Here is a 22,022-nt window from a genome sequence, read left to right on the forward strand (position 1 = left end):
CCTGACCTTCTCCTCCTTGCAGATTCCTGACATGTTTGCAGGAGGCCCCTCTCCAAATACTCCGCAGTTGAGCCCATGGCAGGACAAAAGAACACGACTTCTGCTTTCTCACGGTTCAAGGCCCACAACTTTGTTTCACACACAAAATTATTAGACAAACGCGTATATTTGGGTGATGCGTATATGAAACAGAAATGAATTTGTGGGATGCTGTGAGTTTACTGAACTGTATGGCCATGTTCCAGAAGCATTCTCTCCTGACGTTTCACTCACATCTATGGCAGGCATCCTCAGAGGCAGTGAGGTCTGTTGGAAACTAGGCAAGTGGGGTTTATGTCTATATCCCTGTGGGATGATGTCCAGGGTGAGAGAAAGAACTCTTGTCTGTTGGAGGCAAGTGTGAAGGTTGCCATTGGCCAGCTTGATTAGCATCGAATGGCTTTGCAGCTTCAAAGCCTGGCTGCTTCCTGCCTGGGGGAATCCTTTGTTGGGAGGTGTTAGCTGGACCTGATGGTTTTCTGTCTGGCATTACCCTGTTTCCTGAGTGTTGCTCTTTATTTACTGTCCTGCTTCTAGAGTTGTTTAGTACTGTGAGCAAGATTGTGTTCAACCTGGACACAACATTATTATTGGAGAGCAGAAGGAATGCTCTCACCACCACCGGGTCAGATGACACAGAGAAGCCACTGAAATCCACAAGAATTACACGGAGAATTTCAACAGAAAGGAGGAAACCATGAAAATGAATAAAATTTGGCCACTAATATTTAAAAAAACTCCAAAATCAGGACTAAATAAAGAACAACACTCTGAAAACAGGAGAATTCTAGACAGGAAAAAAAAATCAGGGTCAGTTAGCACCTCCCAACAAAAGATTCCCCAGGGAGGAAGCAGCCAGGCTTTGAAGCTGCAAGGCCATTCGATGCTAATCAAGGTGGCCAATTGCAACTTTCACACTCACCTCCAACAGACAAGAGTTCTTTCTTTCTCCCTCCCTGGACATCATCCCACAGGGAGATATATAAACCCCACTCGCCTAGTCTTCAACTGACCTCACATCCTCTGAGGATAGCTGCCACAGATGTGGGTGAAACATCAGGAGAGAATGCTTCAGGCAGCCCGGAAAACTCCCAGCGACCCAGGAATTCTGGCCACAACAGCCTTCCTTCGACAACACAGAAATGAATGCCATGCTTAGACTGGGGTCCAATCTCCAGGGTATCTCATGAGGTACATATCTGCAAACCCAGGTATTGTTCCCAAGGCCAAAAACGGCAGTCCTCACCAGGAAGTGCTTCTGACCCCAAGCCTTTTGTTGCTACTCAGCCCGTGTAAGATCACTCCGACCTCACCCCCGCCCTCTCTTTTCTTCCCTTCCTCCTCCTGCGTTCCTCTTTGGCATGAAGACTATCTGCTCCTCGACCTGCCCGACTGGTTTGTCTACAAATCCACCCTCTACTACTTTGACAACGACACGGCTGACTTTTTCGGTGCCATTGAAAAATGTGCCAAGAGGAAGGCGAATCTGACTTCAGTCTTATATGGTGAAGAACAGGTGAGTTGAGCAGGAGGAGGTGGACCAGCATCCACCCACCAATTGCAGAGAAGCAAAAGTATTCAAATTCGTACATAGAAGCTCAGTGCATACGTACAAACACTGACGAGGTCAGTAAAACATAAAAGAGTTACATTCACATTGAAAAGAAATAACTCGTTCTTTTCTCAAAAGATGGATAGGCTCCTCTTCATATGTATTGTAATAGTTCTTGTCTTTTCTACAGGTGAGTAGACTTCACATCCGTGCACTAAATGTTCTGGTTTCACTTCACTTCTCTTAGGTGATCCCTCGTGGTGTGATGGCCTCCCAAGGGTAGTGTCTTGGTGGTGGGTCCGTAGCTGACTGTGGAGACCGATCCTTGACCCACATGTTCTCCCACAGTGAGGACATCCGTTTCCAGGCAGAAGGCGGTCCCGGTCAGGGTTGGCTTGATGCGCCTTCTTCCTCTTGGCACGTTTCTCCCTTTCGCCCTCTACTCACTCGTGCCTCTTCGAACTCCTCAGCACTGCTGGTCACAGCTGGCCTCCAGTTAGAGCGCTCAAGGGCCAGGGCTTCCCAGTTCTCTCTCGGTGTCTCTGCCACAGTTTTTAAGGTTGGTTTTGAGCCCATCTGTCAATCTCTTTTCCTGCCCCCCAACTTTCCGTTTCCCATTCTTGAGTTGGGAGTAGAGTCACTGCTTTGGGGGACGGTGATCTTTGGGCATTCGGACAACGTGGCCTTCAGTCCAGCGGAGTTCATGGCACAGGAGCATTGCTTCAGTGCTGGTGGTCTTTGCTTCTTCTTCCAGCATGCTGACCTTTGTCCGCCTGTCTTCCCAAGAGATTGGCAGGATTCTTTGCAGGCAATGCTGATGGAATCCTTCTAGGAGTTGAGTGTGGCGTCTGTAGACAATCCAGGCATAGAACAGAGTTGGGAGGACAATAGCTTTATAAACAAGCGACTCAAACACTTTCTGCTTCATTCGGAAAAATGCTGCACTCGCAGTGCTCAGGTGGTGTTGTATTTCAGTGTCAATGTGGACTTTTATTTATTTATTTATTTATTTATTGTTCAAACTTGTATGCCGCCACGCTCCTAGGGTTTGGGGCGGCTTCCAAGAACAGGCTAAAATTTAACAATTTAAAAACATCTTAAAAACATCTTTTAAAAACATCAACAACAGAACTCAAAAGCCTGTTGAAACAGGTGTGTCTTACATGCCCTGCGGAAAGCTGATAAGTCCCGCAAGGCCCGAACTTCAGGTGGCAAGGTGTTCCAGAGAGATGGCACCACTGCTGAAAAGGCTCTGCGTCTGGTTGTTGTTAGACGCAAGGCCTTAAAACTGGGGACTTCCAGGAGGTCTTGGTCCTCAAAACGGAGGGATCTCTGTGGTTTGTAGGGGGTGAGGCGGTCCCTCAGGTACATCGGCCCCGGACCATGTAAGGCCTTGAAGGTGAGCACCATCACTTTGAAAGTGATCCAGTGCTCAATTGGTAACCAGTGCAGCTGCCGTAAGATTGGTGTTATGTGGCATCTCATCAGGACTCCCACAAGGAGCCGGGCAGCTGCATTTTGCACCAATTTGAGCTTCCGGATCACCGACACAGGAAGACCAATGTAAAGGGCGTTACAGTAGTCCAGTCCTGAGATGACCGTGGCCTGGATCACCGTAGCCAGGTTGTCCCTGGACAGATAAGGAGCCAGCCGTCTAGCTTGCCGCAGGTGAAAGAAGGCGGTTTTGCTAACGGCAGAGTCCTGGGCCTCCATCGTCAGTAAAGGGTCCAAGAGGACTCCCAGACTCTTTACCAGTAAAGATGGGCGTAGCGCTTCGCCCTCCAGGGTTGGCAACTGGATATCTCTGCTGCCCGGTCGACCCTGCCATAGGAGCTCCGTCTTTGCTGGATTCACCCTCGACCTACTGGAACGCAACTGTCACGATACAGACTCCTCTTAAAGTGCCACCCACAATAAGTAACGTTAGCAAATGTTTATTAAATGATAAATTGAACTCAGAAACACTTAACTTTAGTGTCTCCACCAAAGGTAAATGTCTTTGCTTCAAGAAAAGGCACAAAACAGGAACAGAAAGATAACCTGGATTATCTAGTTTGATAATCCGGTTCAAATGTAACCAAAACGTTCACTGAAACAAGCGCCACGCTATGCTGTGGCACAGAGAGTAAGGGAAGCACCAAAAGCTCTTAAATAATGTGTGCAAACGATACCGTTATCAAAAGCCAAGCCAAGTTCAAAAGTCAAAAGGTGCCAAAAATGCCAAGCCAGGAGCAAACACTGTCATCGTCAGGAAGCAGACCGAATTCAAAAGCCAAAGGGGAGCCAGAAATGCCAAGCCAGGAGCAAACACTGTCATCATAAGGAAGCAGACTGGATTCAGGAGCCAGTGGAAGCCAGAAATGCCAAACCAGAAACGCCAAGTTGGAATCGCCAAGCCAGGAGCAAAACGCTGTCATCAGGAGCCAAACTGGATTCAGGAGCCATGAACGCCAAGCCAGAAACGCCAAGCCAGGGACGCCAAAGCAGGAACGGATGGTGTCATCAGAAGCCAAACTGGATTCAGGAGCCATGAACGCCAAGCCAGAAACGCCAAGCCAGGGACGCCAAAGCAGGAACGAATGGTGTCATCAGAAGCCAAACTGGATTCAGGAGCCATGAACGCCAAACCAGAAACGCCAAGCCAGGGACGCCAAAGCAGGAACGAATGGTGTCATCAGAAGCCAAACTGGATTCAGGAGCCAGGAACGCCAAGCCAGAAACGCCAAGCCAGGGACGCCAAAGCAGGAATGGATGGTGTCATCAGAAGCCAAACTGGATTCAGGAGCCATGAACGCCAAGCCAGAAACGCCAAGCCAGGGACGCCAAAGCAGGAACGAATGGTGTCATCAGAAGCCAAACTGGATTCAGGAGCCAGGAACGCCAAGCCAGAAACGCCAAGCCAGGGATGCCAAAGCAGGAACGAATGGTGTCATCAGAAGCCAAACTGGATTCAGGAGCCATGAACGCCAAGCCAGAAACGTCAAGCCAGGGACGCCAAAGCAGGAACGAATGGTGTCATCAGAAGCCAAACTGGATTCAGGAGCCAGGAACGCCAAGCCAGAAACGCCAAGCCAGGGACGCCAAAGCAGGAACGAATGGTGTCATCAGAAGCCAAACTGGATTCAGGAGCCATGAACGCCAAGCCAGAAACGCCAAGCCAGGGACGCCAAAGCAGGAACGAATGGTGTCATCAGAAGCCAAACTGGATTCAGGAGCCATGAACGCCAAGCCAGAAACGCCAAGCCAGGGACGCCAAAGCAGGAACGGATGGTGTCATCAGAAGCCAAACTGGATTCAGGAGCCATGAACGCCAAACCAGAAACGCCAAGCCAGGGACGCCAAAGCAGGAACGAATGGTGTCATCAGAAGCCAAACTGGATTCAGGAGCCAGGAACGCCAAGCCAGAAACGCCAAGCCAGGGACGCCAAAGCAGGAATGGATGGTGTCATCAGAAGCCAAACTGGATTCAGGAGCCATGAACGCCAAGCCAGAAACGCCAAGCCAGGGACGCCAAAGCAGGAACGAATGGTGTCATCAGAAGCCAAACTGGATTCAGGAGCCATGAACGCCAAGCCAGAAACGCCAAGCCAGGGACGCCAAAGCAGGAACGAATGGTGTCATCAGAAGCCAAACTGGATTCAGGAGCCATGAACGCCAAGCCAGAAACGCCAAGCCAGGGACGCCAAAGCAGGAACGAATGGTGTCATCAGAAGCCAAACTGGATTCAGGAGCCAGGAACGCCAAGCCAGAAACGCCAAGCCAGGGACGCCAAAGCAGGAACGAATGGTGTCATCAGAAGCCAAACTGGATTCAGGAGCCAGGAACGCCAAGCCAGAAACGCCAAGCCAGGGACGCCAAAGCAGGAACAAATGGTGTCATCAGAAGCCAAACTGGATTCAGGAGCCAGGAACGCCAAGCCAGAAACGCCAAGCCAGGGACGCCAAAGCAGGAACGAATGGTGTCATCAGAAGCCAAACTGGATTCAGGAGCCAGGAACGCCAAGCCAGAAACGCCAAGCCAGGGACGCCAAAGCAGGAACGAATGGTGTCATCAGAAGCCAAACTGGATTCAGGAGCCATGAACGCCAAGCCAGAAACGCCAAGCCAGGGACGCCAAAGCAGGAACGAATGGTGTCATCAGAAGCCAAACTGGATTCAGGAGCCAGGAATGCCAAGCCAGAAACGCCAAGTCAGGAACGCCAAAGCAGGAATCAATCCGGATTCAGAACACGAAGCTGTACAGCCAGGACCCAGGGAGAACAGGCAACGACAAAGCAATGTCCCAAAAATGACACCTTGCCTTCTGCAAGGGACCTTCACTTTCACTTCCACTTTTAACTTACACCTCGGAGTCTGATGATGATGAGTCCTCCGCCCTGTCATCATTATCCACAGCTGATCTTGATCTCATATGTGAACCTCGCCCACCAGCCCTCCAATCACTCCATCTTTGTTCAAGACTTAGATCTCCCCATGTCTCTGGTGTACCAGTAGCATGCCAGTCTCCCGATGCACCCTCAGAAACTGGTGCCGCACACACATTTACTTGAGTCCAATCTGCAGCTTCTTCCATCCCACTCTCAGACCCATCATCCCCAGAAAAACCTTCAAACGTTTCATCTTCCTTGGGAACAGTAAGTATATCACGAATCTTCTTTCTTTCCCTTTCCTCATCTGACACTTGCTTCCGAGTTGACCTCTTAGTTCATCTACTTTCTGTTAACCCATCATCTTCCTCCATTGAGTCCTCCTCACTAGAGAAGCCTTCAAACGTCTCCTCATCAGTAGGAGCCATAAGTATTATCCCTTTTCCTACTACTAGCAACTTTACCAGTAGTATCAGAACTGCCCCTTGGCGCAACTACAACAGCAATCATCCAATAACGGCCTCGAGGCACTGATGAAAATTGTCGGGTACAGAATCTGGCCGGCCTTCCATCTTTAACACAAGCTGCATGTCATCAGTGTATTGATAACACTCAAGCCCGAAATCTCGGACCAGCTGAGCAAGTGGTCGCATATAGAGGCTAAACTATATCTTACTGCAGCTGCACTAGTTGTAAGCCGCCCCGAGCCCTAGGGGAGTGGCGGCATATAAGTTTGAACAATAAATAAATAAATAAATGACAGAGGGGGGAGAGAATGGCCCCCTGAGGAACCCCACAAAGTAGAGGGGACTTTTAGGAGACCAGGCCACCCCTCTCCACTCGCTGTCCACGGTTGTGAAGAAAGGAGGCTAGCCAATTTAAAGCTGTCCCCCTGACTCCAGCCACGGCAAGGTGGTGGGTCAGAAGATTATGGTCGACTGTGTCAAATGCTGCTGTGACATCCTATAACACAAGCAGCACCGACCTGCCCTGGTGAAGCTGGCATCGAAAATAATCCGTGATGGAAACCAATACAGTCTCTGTCCCATGCCCTGCACGGAAGACGGACTGGAAAGGATCCAGTCCGGCTGTGTCATCTAGGAACTGCTGCAGCTGCACCGCTACTGCTCTCTCAATCACCTTGCCCAGAAACGAAAGATTTGAAACTGGGCGGTAGCTGGAGGGAACCGAGCGATCTAAATCTGGTTTTTTCAGCAGAGGAGAGACCACTGCCTCTTTTAAGCCCTCTGGAAAGACTCCTTGCTCAAGAGAGCTGTTTATTAGGGTTGTCCAAAAATTCGTTATGATTCTTATATCGGAGTTATTTCGGATTGTTCTCACTTTTTGAATAGAGTTCCGAGACGTTGTCCCTGGGTGCAACTGGCAATGTAATTTCAACCATCGTTGGCCCATTCTCTAATTGTTTCTTAATGTTTCGTTAAATTTCCCCCCCTCCCCCCCAATTTTTTTTAAATATATATATATTTTTAATTTTTTTTTAATTTTCTTGTTTCTGCAACCTACCTTGAATGGGAGCCTAGCGCAGCCTAAAATGGCTGCCGCTCCCAGGCCAATCAGAGGCTTCCACAATGGATGGAAAGGTGGGGGCTAGCGTCCTCTGTGTCCACGTGGAAGATCTCCATAAAGTCCCCTCCATAGCCCTGGCGAGCCATTCTTGGGTGGGTTTCCGAGCAGAGAGGGTGGTGTGCTGCACAAGCAAACAAGCCACCTGCATTGAGGGAGAGAGAGTAAAGTTCTGGCTGCAGAAAGACAGAGGGGTTTGGGTCTGGTAAGGGTTTGGGCTTTTGTTGTTGGTTCGAGATTGTGTATATTTTTGGGTAATAAATATTGCATTGGCTTGGGGCTTGTGGGATCTGGCAAAGAGTCCTTGCTTGAAAAGAGACATTAGGCAATTTATAGTTTCCAAAGGACGTGGGCACTCCTGCCAAGGCATTGCTTTCCTCACGCTCCGTTTCTAATCCAAAGCCCTCAGTCTGAGTTTTATTTCTGCAATCACAAGGTCAGACATTGATTTGATTCAATAGAGGGTCCATAGCAATTTATAGTTTCCAAAGGACATTGCCAATCCTGTCAAGGCATTGCTTGGCGTATGCTGCGTTTCTAATCCAAAGTCCTCGGCCAGAGTTTCATTTTTGCAATCACAAGGTCAGCCAGTGGCACCATTGATCAAAAGGTTCAAAGGCAATTTATAGTTTCCAAAGGACAGTGGCACTCCTGCCAAGGCATTGCTTGGCGTGTGCTGCGTTTCTAATCCAAAGTCTACACAAGTAGAAGAGGGACTTTCACAGTGATAATTGAACAGGAAATAAGACTTTCAAACTAGGTCTTCTTTCTGCTGCCCGGAGATTGGGACGCAATGGAGCAACGGCTTCAAACGTCAGGAAAGAAAGGAGATTCCACCTGAACGTGAGGAAGAGCTTCCTGACTGTGTGTGAGAGAGAGCTGGCAGCACTCCAGAGGTGGCTTTCCTCTCCTGCCCAGAGAACGATTGCTTGCCCTCTTTCTCCCCTCTTTGGAAGAGACGTATATTTCCCGCTGCCTTGGGAAGGCTCAAAATATTCTTAAGGATCCATCTCACTTTGGATATTCTTTTTTTTTATCGTTACCATCTGGCAGACGGTATAGGTAAAGGTAAAGGTTTTCCCCTGATGTTAGTCCAGTCATGTCTGACTCTGGGGGTTGGTGCTCATCTCCATTTCTAAGCCAAAGAGCCGGCGTTGTCCGTAGACACCTCCAAGGTCATGTGGCCACGGGCATGACTGCATGGAGCACAGTTACCTTCCCGCCGGAGCGGTACCTATTGATCTACTCACATTGGCATGTTTTCGAACTGCTAGGTTGGCAGAAGCTGGAGGATCAGCAGGTGCTCACTCCGCTCTCAGGATTTGAACCTGGGACCTTTCGGCAGATGGTATAGGATGATAAAAACAAGGACAAACAGGCTGAGGGAGAGCTTTGATCCCAGAGCTGTGACTACATTGAATTCTGTGGTTTCATGCTGATGCGGCATGAGGGACCGTGCAAGAGTGATTAGAAAATGGGAGGATGGGTGCTGTGCTTTGTAATTTGTGCATCTATAATGTGATTGGGGATGGCATTTAATTTTGTTGCACGATGTACGGTGACCACAAAGTTACTCTCTTCTCTTCTATCCCTTCTCACTGCCCTCTTATTTGCGGTTTTCACTTTGGCAGATTTGGTCCTCTCTAGGGATTCCCAGCTCCTCCAGCACCACACTATGGCCAGCGCCTGTTGGGAGTCGACCACAGAGCCATGCTGGAGGAGCGAGGGATTTCTGCTGCTCTCCTGCAGGGAAGGGCCACCAAGATGACGGCGGACCTTCCTTGGAGGAGCGCAGGCCTCCCTCCCTTCCCCTTCAAGACGATCTGTCTGTCGGCTCTTTTGCAGAAATTCCTAAACGAAATAATGACGGCAAGGAATGCTCAATACTGGCTTGGACTCCAGAAGAATGATTCGGCGATGAGGGGGTGGCTGTGGCTGAATACCGTGCCAGCTGCAGTTTTGTGAGTTTCCCATCCAAATTCCCTTGTTCCAGGAACTGTAGAGAGTTTCTCAGACTGTTTTTTTTAATGCTTTCGATGCCCTCCATTTAGAAGTTCAGCACAGGATTTGCCTTTCAGATTGGAAAAATCCAAAACCAATTTTACAATGTAACCCTCCCTGCCCCCCAATCCCAGAGTCCCCCCCCCCATATACCTCCAGTCCAACCCAATTTTATTCATTTTCTGCAGCATACTCCATTGCAGGGGTCCCCAAACTAAGGCCCGGGGGCCGGATGTAGCCCTCCAAGGCCATTTACCTGGCCCCGACCTCAGTTTTAGACTTAGGCTCACCCAAAATCTGAAATGATTTGAAGGCACACAACAACAACAGTCCTACTTGATTATCTCATTGGCCAGAAGCGGGCCCACACTTCCCACTGAAATCCTGATAAGTTTACAGTATGTTGGTTAAAATTATTTTTATTTTTAAATATTGTATTGTTCTTTCATTTACCAATATTGTAAATGAAATATTGTAAATGAATTATATGGTAATAATATAACATATTGTGTCTACATATAATATTGATAATAATATTATAATGTAATATAATATAATATTTATTTATTTATTTGTTACAGTATTTCTACCCCGCCCTTCTCACCCAATAGAGGACTCAGGGCGGCTAACAATAATATTGCAATATAATAATAATGTATAATATAATAATATTAATTATATATTATATATTAAATGTAATATTACAAATAATATTACGGTATAGTGGTATAGTACAATATATTAATATATAATGTTAATATTGTACTATGCTAATAATATAATATATTGTATGTACATACAATTTGTAAGCCGCTCTTAGTCCCCTTCGGGGTGAGAGAGGGCAGGGTATAAATGTAGTAAATAAATAAATAAATAGTTGTTGTTGGGGGGGGGGGTTGCACTACAAATAAGATATGTGCAGTGTGCATAGGAATTTGTTGTTGTTGTTTTTTTTTTCCAAATGATAATTCGACCCCTCAACAATCTGAGGGACCATGAACCGGCCCTCCACTTAAAAAGTTTGAGGACCCCTGCTCCATTGTGTTCATGTCTCTGGAACAGCAGAAAACGAGGCTCCTTTAGAACATTTTGCACAAAATGAGGCATTGCATTTGCATCACTCCACTCATTCCAGAATTATTGGCTCTGTCTGGGGGTCGGGCAGAAGTTAAGGCAGTTCACTGTAGTTTGCCTTTTCTTTAATATTAGCTTGGGTACCTGGGGATGCCCGGGTTATTTGAAAAAATCAGTTTTTTATTTTACAAAATGCATGAACTTGTGGGTGAACTACAACTCACATCATTCCAGGTTAATCCCCTGACACTCCATCAGTACTTAGTTTGTCACGTTGGGCAAGTTTGCTCGAGATGCATCATCGGTGGGGTTCAGTGTGCTCTCTGGCTGCAGGGTAAACTACAACTCCCACCATGATGAGTCAGTCCCCTCAGACCCCTACAATGGGTCCAGTTGGTCATGGAGGTTCTGTGTGGCAAGTTTGGTTCCGGTTTATTGTCGATGGTGGTCACAGTGCCTCCAGATGTAGGTGCACTACAGCTCCCAGAAATGAAGGTCTGTTCCCCTCAAATCCCTCCAGCAGGTTCAGTTGGTCATGGGGATTCCGTGTGCCTCATTTGATTCATGTCTATTGTTGTTGGTGGTGGGGTCACAGTTTGTCTAGTTGCAGGTGAACTACAACTCCCAAATCTCAAGGTCATTCCTTCCCAAACCCCTTCAGGAATCAAGTTTGGGCATATTAGGCATACTAGGCATATGGCCGAGAAGGTGTTACCAACGCCCCTCCTGTCCCTGCTACTATTCAATGCTAGGTCTATTGTCAACAAAACTGCTACCCTCTCTGACTTTATTCTCGATCAAGCAGCGGACCTGGTTTGTATTATAGAGACCTGGATCCGTGAGAGTGATAACATTCCCTCACATGAACTGACACCTCCAGGCTTCCAGATATTTCAACAGCCACGGAGTGGGGGTCGGGGTGGAGGGGTAGCAATACTCTCCCGTGATTATTTTAACATCAAAGCTATTCCAACTCCAAAGATAGCCGGTATTGAGTGTGTTGGTGTGGTCCTGGCTAGCAGGGAATCCCTAGCCATTCTTGTAGTTTACCGCACGCTTGGGTCTCCGGGAGACTTGTCACTTCTTTCCACCAATGCGTCGTCTTCATCATGGAAAGAAGTGACAAGTGGAGTGCCGCAGGGCTCCGTCCTGGGCCCGGTTCTGTTCAACATCTTTATTAACGACTTAGACGAAGGGTTAGAAGGCACGATCATCAAGTTTGCAGACGACACAAAACTGGGAGGGATAGCTAACACTCCAGAAGACAGGAGCAGAATTCAAAACGATCTTGACAGACTAGAGAGATGATTGGCCGAAACTCACAAAATGAAGTTCAACAGGGACAAATGCAAGATACTTCACTTCGGCAGAAAAAATGGAAATCAAAGATACAGAATGGGGGACGATGCCTGGCTTGACAGCAGTGTGTGCGAAAAAGATCTTGGAGTCCTCGTGGGGAGGAAGGGGAACAGGAGCCAACAATGTGATGCGGCAGCTAAAAAAGCCAACGGGATTCTGTCCTGCGTCAATAGGGGAATAGCGTCTAGATCCAGGGAAGTCCTGCTCCCCCTTATTCTCTTCTGCCTTGGTCAGACCACACCTGGAATCACACTGTGTCCAATTCTGGGCACCACAGTTGAAGGGAGATGTTGACAAGCTGGAAAGCGTCCAGAGGAGGGCGACTAAAATGATGAAGGGTCTGGAGAACAAGCCCTATGAGGAGCGGCTTAAAGAGCTGGGCATGTTTAGCCTGCAGAAGAGAAGGCTGAAAGGAGACATGATGAGGGCCATGTACAAATACGTGAAGGGAAGTCATAGGGAGGAGGGAGCAAGCTTGTTTTCTGCTGCCCTGCAGACTAGGACACGGAACAATGGCTTCAAACTACAGGAAAGGAGATTCCACCTGAACATCAGGAAGAACTTCCTCACTGTGAGAGCTGTTCGGCAGTGGAACTCTCTCCCCGGGGCCGTGGTGGAGGCTCCTTCCTTGGAGGCTTTTAAGCAGAGGCTGGATGGCCATCTGTCGGGGGTGCTTTGAATGCGATTTCCTGCTTCTTAGCAGGGGGTTGGACTAGATGGCCCATGTGGCCTCTTCCAACTCTACTATTCTATGATTCTATGATTCTATGAGAGAGTCTGCTGAATTTATTAGATCTTGTGGCGGACTGGGTCCTGAAGTTCCCCATACTTATTGTTCTGGGCAACTTTAATGTACATGTCGAGGCACTGTCATCTTCATCTGTGACTAAGGACCTAGTACCAACCTTTGAAGCTCTGGGGCTCTCACTACTCAAGACTCGCCCTACTCATCGGGCCGGCCACACTCTGGACCTGATTTTTAATATCGGAGTACGAACATCTCTGTCCGCGGTAATTGATGTTCCCTGGTCTGATCACGCTGTCCTGAAGGCCCGGATTGAGATTCCATCTCCTCCTCCTCCCCATCCTGCCACACCAGTCTTTGCTCGGCCCAGGAGACTCATGGAACCTGCTAGGTTCTTGAATGCACTCAAGGGCCTGGGAACTGTGTGCGTCACTCTCAATGAGCTAGTCAACACCTGGAATGTCAGTTTGTTGGCTGCCTTGGATGAGATTGCCCCCAGACGCCTCCTTCGCCCTCACCGGAATCGCTCCCCCCGGTACACTAATGAGCTACGGACGATGAAGCAAGCACGAAAGCGGCTGGAACATTGGTGGCAACGGAAACCCGACGAGGTGTCACTGTCCGCGTTCAAGGCTTTTCGCAGGTCCTACGAATCGGCCGTCAAGGATGCTAAAAAATCTTACAATTCCTCCTTAATAGCCTCTGCTAGATCGCGCCCAGCTCAAGTATTCAAAATCGTTCGTGCTTTGACCAGTCCGGCTCCCTTAGTCCAAAACCCAGCAACCACGGCTCTCACAGCAGAGGCATTCCAGAAGTTTTTCACTGATAAAATCACCGTGCTTCGGCAGGAACTGCCCCCTACAGTTGATACCTTGAGTGAGCTTGAGACTTTGTGGCCGCTTAGTGGGCCTATCTTTGACCGATTTACTCCGCTTGACAAGGAAGATGTCACTAGAATCCTGGCTGTTGCAAAACCAACCACCTGTTCCCTTGATCCGTGTCCCTCCTGGCTGGTGGAGAGCTGCCTGGAAGGTCTACTCGACCCGTTGAGTAATATAATCAATGGCTCTCTTGAACAGGGGGTCTTCCCGGACAACCTAAAAGAGGCAAGGGTTCGTCCCTTGCTAAAGAAGCCTAGCTTGGATCCCATGACCCTTGCCAACTATCGTCCTGTCTCCAACCTCCCATTCTTGGGTAAGATGATAGAGCGGGCTGTGCTGGGACAATTGCAACAATTTCTGGATGATACAGCCGGCCTGGACCCTTTCCAGTCAGGCTTCCGCCCTGGCCATGGGACGGAGACAGTCCTGGTTGCCATTACAGATGAACTTCGTCGCCAGTCTGATAGCGGCGGATCATGTGCTTAGGCCCAAAATCAAAAGAGGCCACCCTGCCAAGCAAAGGTATGAAGGACAAAATGGCTGCCATACTCTTAGGCAGGCTTCTTGCTGGCCATGTGCTTAGGCCCAAAATCAAAAGAGGCCACCCTGCCAAGCAAAGGTATGAAGGACAAAATGGCTGCCATACTCTTAGGCAGGCTTCTTGCTGGCCATGTGCTTAGGCCCAAAATCAAAAGAGGCCACCCTGCCAAGCAAAGGTATGAAGGACAAAATGGCTGCCATACCCTTAGGCAGGCTTCTTGCTGGCCATGTGGTTAGGCCCAAAATCAAAAGAGGCCACCCTGCCAAGCAAAGGTATGAAGGACAAAATGGCTGCCATACTCTTAGGCAGGCTTCTTGCTGGCCATGTGCTTAGGCCCAAAATCAAAAGGGGCCACCCTGCCAAGCAAAGGTATGGAGGACAAAATGGCCACTATACTCCTAGGCAAGCTTCATGCTGGCCATGTGCTTAGGCCCAAAATCAAAAGAGGCCACCCTGCCAAGCAAAGGTATGAAGGACAAAATGGCTGCCATACTCCTAGGCAAGCTTCATGCTGGCCATGTGCTTAGGCCCAAAATCAAAAGAGGCCACCCTGCCAAGCAAAGGTATGAAGGACAAAATGGCTGCCATACTCTTAGGCAGGCTTCTTGCTGGCCATGTGCTTAGGCCCAAAATCAAAAGGGGCCACCATGCCAAGCAAAGGTATGGAGGACAAAATGGCTGCCATACTCTTAGGCAGGCTTCTTGCTGGCCATGTGCTTAGGCCCAAAATCAAAAGAGGCCACCCTGCCAAGCAAAGGTATGAAGGACAAAATGGCCACTATACTCCTAGGCAAGCTTCATGCTGGCCATGTGCTTAGGCCCAAAATCAAAAGAGGCCACCCTGCCAAGCAAAGGTATGGAGGACAAAATGGCTGCCATACTCTTAGGCAGGCTTCTTGCTGGCCATGTGCTTAGGCCCAAAATCAAAAGGGGCCACCATGCCAAGCAAAGGTATGAAGGACAAAATGGCTGCCATACTCCTAGGCAAGCTTCATGCTGGCCATGTGCTTAGGCCCAAAATCAAAAGAGGCCACCCTGCCAAGCAAAGGTATGGAGGACAAAATGGCTGCCATACTCCTAGGCAAGCTTCATGCTGGCCATGTGCTTAGGCCCAAAATCAAAAGAGGCCACCCTGCCAAGCAAAGGTATGGAGGACAAAATGGCTGCCATACTCCTAGGCAAGCTTCTTGCTGGCCATGTGCTTAGGCCCAAAATCAAAAGAGGCCACCCTGCCAAGCAAAGGTATGGAGGACAAAATGGCTGCCATACTCCTAGGCAAGCTTCATGCTGGCCATGTGCTTAGGCCCAAAATCAAAAGAGGCCACCCTGCCAAGCAAAGGTATGGAGGACAAAATGGCTGCCATACTCTTAGGCAGGCTTCTTGCTGGCCATGTGCTTAGGCCCAAAATCAAAAGGGGCCACCATGCCAAGCAAAGGTATGAAGGACAAAATGGCTGCCATACTCCTAGGCAAGCTTCATGCTGGCCATGTGCTTAGGCCCAAAATCAAAAGAGGCCACCCTGCCAAGCAAAGGTATGGAGGACAAAATGGCTGCCATACTCCTAGGCAAGCTTCATGCTGGCCATGTGCTTAGGCCCAAAATCAAAAGAGGCCACCCTGCCAAGCAAAGGTATGGAGGACAAAATGGCTGCCATACTCTTAGGCAGGCTTCTTGCTGGCCATGTGCTTAGGCCCAAAATCAAAAGAGGCCACCCTGCCAAGCAAGGGGATGAAGGACAAAATGGCCACTATACTCCTAGGCAAGCTTCTTGCTGGCCATGTGCTTAGGCCCAAAATCAAAAGAGGCCACCCTGCCAAGCAAGGGGATGAAGGACAAAATGGCCACTATACTCCTAGGCAGGCTTCTTGCTGGCCATGTGCTTAGGCCCAAAATCAAAAGAGGCCACCCTGCCAAGCAAAGGTATGGAGGACAAAATGGCTGCCATACTCCTAGGCAGGCTTCTTGCTGGCCATGTGCTTAGGCCCAAAATCAAAAGAGGCCACCCTGCCAAGCAAAGGTATGGAGGACAAAATGGCTGCCATACTCCTAGGCAAGCTTCATGCTGGCCATGTGCTTAGGCCCAAAATCAAAAGGGGCCACCATGCCAAGCAAAGGTATGGAGGACAAAATGGCTGCCATACTCTTAGGCAGGCTTCTTGCTGGCCATGTGCTTAGGCCCAAAATCAAAAGAGGCCACCCTGCCAAGCAAGGGGATGAAGGACAAAATGGCCACTATACTCCTAGGCAAGCTTCATGCTGGCCATGTGCTTAGGCCCAAAATCAAAAGAGGCCACCCTGCCAAGCAAAGGTATGGAGGACAAAATGGCTGCCATACTCTTAGGCAGGCTTCTTGCTGGCCATGTGCTTAGGCCCAAAATCAAAAGGGGCCACCATGCCAAGCAAAGGTATGAAGGACAAAATGGCTGCCATACTCCTAGGCAAGCTTCATGCTGGCCATGTGCTTAGGCCCAAAATCAAAAGAGGCCACCCTGCCAAGCAAAGGTATGGAGGACAAAATGGCTGCCATACTCCTAGGCAAGCTTCATGCTGGCCATGTGCTTAGGCCCAAAATCAAAAGAGGCCACCCTGCCAAGCAAAGGTATGGAGGACAAAATGGCTGCCATACTCTTAGGCAGGCTTCTTGCTGGCCATGTGCTTAGGCCCAAAATCAAAAGAGGCCACCCTGCCAAGCAAGGGGATGAAGGACAAAATGGCCACTATACTCCTAGGCAAGCTTCTTGCTGGCCATGTGCTTAGGCCCAAAATCAAAAGAGGCCACCCTGCCAAGCAAGGGGATGAAGGACAAAATGGCCACTATACTCCTAGGCAGGCTTCTTGCTGGCCATGTGCTTAGGCCCAAAATCAAAAGAGGCCACCCTGCCAAGCAAAGGTATGGAGGACAAAATGGCTGCCATACTCCTAGGCAGGCTTCTTGCTGGCCATGTGCTTAGGCCCAAAATCAAAAGAGGCCACCCTGCCAAGCAAAGGTATGGAGGACAAAATGGCTGCCATACTCCTAGGCAAGCTTCATGCTGGCCATGTGCTTAGGCCCAAAATCAAAAGGGGCCACCATGCCAAGCAAAGGTATGGAGGACAAAATGGCTGCCATACTCTTAGGCAGGCTTCTTGCTGGCCATGTGCTTAGGCCCAAAATCAAAAGAGGCCACCCTGCCAAGCAAGGGGATGAAGGACAAAATGGCCACTATACTCCTAGGCAAGCTTCATGCTGGCCATGTGCTTAGGCCCAAAATCAAAAGAGGCCACCCTGCCAAGCAAAGGTATGGAGGACAAAATGGCTGCCATACTCTTAGGCAGGCTTCTTGCTGGCCATGTGCTTAGGCCCAAAATCAAAAGAGGCCACCCTGCCAAGCAAAGGTATGGAGGACAAAATGGCTGCCATACTCCTAGGCAAGCTTCATGCTGGCCATGTGCTTAGGCCCAAAATCAAAAGAGGCCACCCTGCCAAGCAAAGGTATGAAGGACAAAATGGCTGCCATACTCTTAGGCAGGCTTCTTGCTGGCCATGTGCTTAGGCCCAAAATCAAAAGGGGCCACCCTGCCAAGCAAAGGTATGAAGGACAAAATGGCTGCCATACTCTTAGGCAGGCTTCTTGCTGGCCATGTGGTTAGGCCCAAAATCAAAAGAGGCCACCCTGCCAAGCAAAGGTATGGAGGACAAAATGGCTGCCATACTCCTAGGCAAGCTTCATGCTGGCCATGTGCTTAGGCCCAAAATCAAAAGAGGCCACCCTGCCAAGCAAAGGTATGAAGGACAAAATGGCTGCCACACTCTTAGGCAGGCTTCTTGCTGGCCATGTGCTTAGGCCCAAAATCAAAAGGGGCCACCCTGCCAAGCAAAGGTATGAAGGACAAAATGGCTGCCACACTCTTAGGCAGGCTTCTTGCTGGCCATGTGCTTAGGCCCAAAATCAAAAGGGGTCACCCTGCCAAGCAAAGGTATGAAGGACAAAATGGCTGCCACACTCTTAGGCAGGCTTCTTGCTGGCCATGTGCTTAGGCCCAAAATCAAAAGAGGCCACCCTGCCAAGCAAAGGTATGGAGGACAAAATGGCCACTATACTCCTAGGCAGGCTTCTTGCTGGCCATGTGCTTAGGCCCAAAATCAAAAGGGGCCACCATGCCAAGCAAAGGTATGAAGGACAAAATGGCTGCCATACTCTTAGGCAAGCTTCATGCTGGCCATGTGCTTAGGCCCAAAATCAAAAGGGGCCACCATGCCAAGCAAAGGTATGGAGGACAAAATGGCTGCCATACTCCTAGGCAAGCTTCATGCTGGCCATGTGCTTAGGCCCAAAATCAAAAGGGGCCACCCTGCCAAGCAAAGGTATGGAGGACAAAATGGCTGCCATACTCTTAGGCAGGCTTCTTGCTGGCCATGTGCTTAGGCCCAAAATCAAAAGGGGCCACCCTGCCAAGCAAAGGTATGGAGGACAAAATGGCTGCCATACTCCTAGGCAAGCTTCATGCTGGCCATGTGCTTAGGCCCAAAATCAAAAGAGGCCACCCTGCCAAGCAAAGGTATGAAGGACAAAATGGCTGCCATACTCTTAGGCAGGCTTCTTGCTGGCCATGTGCTTAGGCCCAAAATCAAAAGGGGCCACCCTGCCAAGCAAAGGTATGAAGGACAAAATGGCTGCCATACTCTTAGGCAGGCTTCTTGCTGGCCATGTGGTTAGGCCCAAAATCAAAAGAGGCCACCCTGCCAAGCAAAGGTATGGAGGACAAAATGGCTGCCATACTCCTAGGCAAGCTTCATGCTGGCCATGTGCTTAGGCCCAAAATCAAAAGAGGCCACCCTGCCAAGCAAAGGTATGAAGGACAAAATGGCTGCCATACTCTTAGGCAGGCTTCTTGCTGGCCATGTGCTTAGGCCCAAAATCAAAAGGGGCCACCCTGCCAAGCAAAGGTATGAAGGACAAAATGGCTGCCACACTCTTAGGCAGGCTTCTTGCTGGCCATGTGCTTAGGCCCAAAATCAAAAGGGGCCACCCTGCCAAGCAAAGGTATGAAGGACAAAATGGCTGCCACACTCTTAGGCAGGCTTCTTGCTGGCCATGTGCTTAGGCCCAAAATCAAAAGGGGTCACCCTGCCAAGCAAAGGTATGAAGGACAAAATGGCTGCCACACTCTTAGGCAGGCTTCTTGCTGGCCATGTGCTTAGGCCCAAAATCAAAAGAGGCCACCCTGCCAAGCAAAGGTATGGAGGACAAAATGGCCACTATACTCCTAGGCAGGCTTCTTGCTGGCCATGTGCTTAGGCCCAAAATCAAAAGGGGCCACCCTGCCAAGCAAAGGTATGAAGGACAAAATGGCTGCCATACTCTTAGGCAAGCTTCATGCTGGCCATGTGCTTAGGCCCAAAATCAAAAGGGGCCACCATGCCAAGCAAAGGTATGGAGGACAAAATGGCTGCCATACTCTTAGGCAAGCTTCATGCTGGCCATGTGCTTAGGCCCAAAATCAAAAGGGGCCACCCTGCCAAGCAAAGGTATGGAGGACAAAATGGCTGCCATACTCTTAGGCAGGCTTCTTGCTGGCCATGTGCTTAGGCCCAAAATCAAAAGAGGCCACCCTGCCAAGCAAAGGTATGAAGGACAAAATGGCTGCCACACTCAGAGGTGCGTCCTGGTCAGGCAGGCATTTAAAGAGAAAGGTGTTTAAGATCAAGTCGGGTGCTGTGGTTTTAACTTTGAATAGGTTTTTATCCATTTTTATGAATTTTCATAGTGAATTTTTAATGCCATTGATATTTAATTCTGTTTTAATGTTTGCATATTTCTGGATTTTAAATTGTATTGAAATGCTTTTAATGTAAGCTGCTTAGAGTCTCCTTGTGGAGAGAGATAGTGGGATATGCATAAACAACAACAACAGCAGCAGCAACAACAACAACAACAATCCAGCTCGAGGAACTGGGTGCTTACTTTGTTTCAAATGGTTGAAAGGGGATAGGCTTCCTGAACAGACATGTGACTCCCATTTTGTTTCTTAACAGGTATTTCTTTGAGGAGTCAACTGCACATGGAGGCCCCTGTGTTTACAATGATCCCGTCTGCAATGGCAGGAATTGTTGGCATGCTGACAAGTGTGAGACAGTCAGAAGATTCGTTTGCAAGAAGGAACCCAGAACCTGGTGGTACTACCGTAATTAAGAGGATGAAAGACTCCAGCTGCCTCTGTGCACAGACGGCCCAAGGACACCCAACTGCCAGCAAGAAGAATGAAGCCTGTAAACACCAGGAAATGAAGGTGTACAGCAATGAGATTTGTCTCCAGGATGCATATGTTTGTTTCTTGGCTGGTTTTGTCTTCTTCACCTAGACAATCAATTTCAAGGCATGCCTCAGACCGACCATTACACTGCTAGGACCAAGGTGGTTTCCCAAAGGCTGGCCATCATCATGATGGACGAGAGCCAAGCTGCTTCTCACTGTCAGGCAATGGGAAGCAGCAGGGCAGGGAGAGGGAGGCCTCTGAGCATGTGCAGCGTGCCTCTCATTTATCTTGGGGTCACTGTTTGACCTCACACAAGTCGAATGAAGGAGCACCTCTTCTGGGGTCAAAGGCATCTCCCTTCAATCAATGAACAAAAGGGTTGGGGAATGGGAAAGCGTTTGGGGCCCACTGGTTGCGAGAACAGCTGCATGTCCTTTCATGCATGCTGGGGTTTGGCTGTGGCTGGTCTGTGGCATGTGTGAGCCCATTGGGAGCCCTTGGGAGCCGGCAACGTCAGGGGATCTTCCTGCACAAGTTGATAGGGGTGGCACCCCAGCCAGAGTTCACCTTGCCCTCAACACCAACCTGGAAACCAATAGTACTGTAATAGTGAAGCAGTTTACTGAGAAAAACACATATAAAAAGGGGAAATCCCCATAGGAAATAGGAAAGGCAAAATCCAAGAGGTAATGAGGAAAAATAGTCAAACAAGTAATAAGCCAGACCAAATTGGCAAGAGGAAAACAATCCAAAGGTAACAATGCAAACAGTCTAAAGCTGTTTCATAAAGCAAGGTACAGAAATCTTAAAATCCAACATGAGCGTAAATCCAGAGAAACAAGGACCAAAACATGAACATGAATCCAAAAACCAGACTATAAAAACTTCTTATATTTTGCATCCAAACTCCCAAGATCTTGAACTAAGACATAGAATCATAGAATCATAGAATAGTAGAGTTGGAAGAGACCTCATGGGCCATCCAGTCCAACTCCATTCTGCCAAGAAGCAGGAAATCATATTCAAAGCACCCCCGACAGATGGCCATCCAGCCTGTTTAAAAGTTTCCAAAAAAGGAGCCTCCACCACAGCCCGGGGCAGAGAGAGAGTTCCACTGCCGAACAGCCCTTCTCACAGGGAGGAAGTTCTTCCTGATGTTCAGGCGGAATCTCCTTTCCTGTAGTTTGAAGCCATTGTTCCGTGTCCTAGTCTGCAGGGCAGCAGAAAACAAGCTCCCTCCCTCCTCCCTAGGACTTCCCCTCACATATTAGTACATGGCTATCATGTCTCCTCTCAGCCTTCTCTTCTGCAGGCTAAACATGCCCAGCTCTTTAAGCCGCTCCTCATAGGGCTTGTTCTCCAGACCCTTAATCATTTTAGTCGCCCTCCTCTGGATGCTTTCCAGCTTGTCAACATCTCCCTTCAACTGTGGTGCCCAGAATTGGACACAGTGTGATTCCAGGTGTGGTCTGACCAAGGCAGAATAGAATAAGGGGGAGCAGGACTTCCCTGGATCTAGACGCTATTCCCCTATTGATGCAGGACAGAATCCCATTGGCTTTTTTAGCTGCCGCATCACATTGGTGGCTCATGTTCACCTTCCTCTCCACAAGGACTCCAAGGTCTTTTTCGCACACACTGC

At 49.0% G+C, this 22,022-nt stretch overlaps 1 protein-coding gene across 3 annotated transcripts in view; it reads left to right on the forward strand.

The window, feature by feature from the left end:
- Positions 1 to 20,427, forward strand: part of LOC134295000 (CD209 antigen-like protein 2) — a 49,013-nt gene extending 28,586 nt beyond the window's left edge. For 2 of the 3 annotated variants that reach the window (XM_062966944.1, XM_062966945.1), the window contains 3 exons: positions 1,407 to 1,555; positions 9,387 to 9,502; positions 20,160 to 20,427. In XM_062966944.1, coding sequence (XP_062823014.1) covers positions 1,407 to 1,555; positions 9,387 to 9,502; positions 20,160 to 20,316 — 422 coding nt within the window. In that variant the 3' untranslated portion in view covers positions 20,317 to 20,427. The remainder of the gene's footprint in view (positions 1 to 1,406; positions 1,556 to 9,386; positions 9,503 to 20,159) is intronic. The other variant, XM_062966946.1, reaches the window with a different exon arrangement.
- The last annotated feature ends 1,595 nt before the right edge of the window (positions 20,428 to 22,022 follow it).

Source organism: Anolis carolinensis, unplaced genomic scaffold (genome assembly GCF_035594765.1).
Source record: "Anolis carolinensis isolate JA03-04 unplaced genomic scaffold, rAnoCar3.1.pri scaffold_50, whole genome shotgun sequence".
Classification (NCBI taxonomy): domain Eukaryota; kingdom Metazoa; phylum Chordata; class Lepidosauria; order Squamata; family Dactyloidae; genus Anolis; species Anolis carolinensis.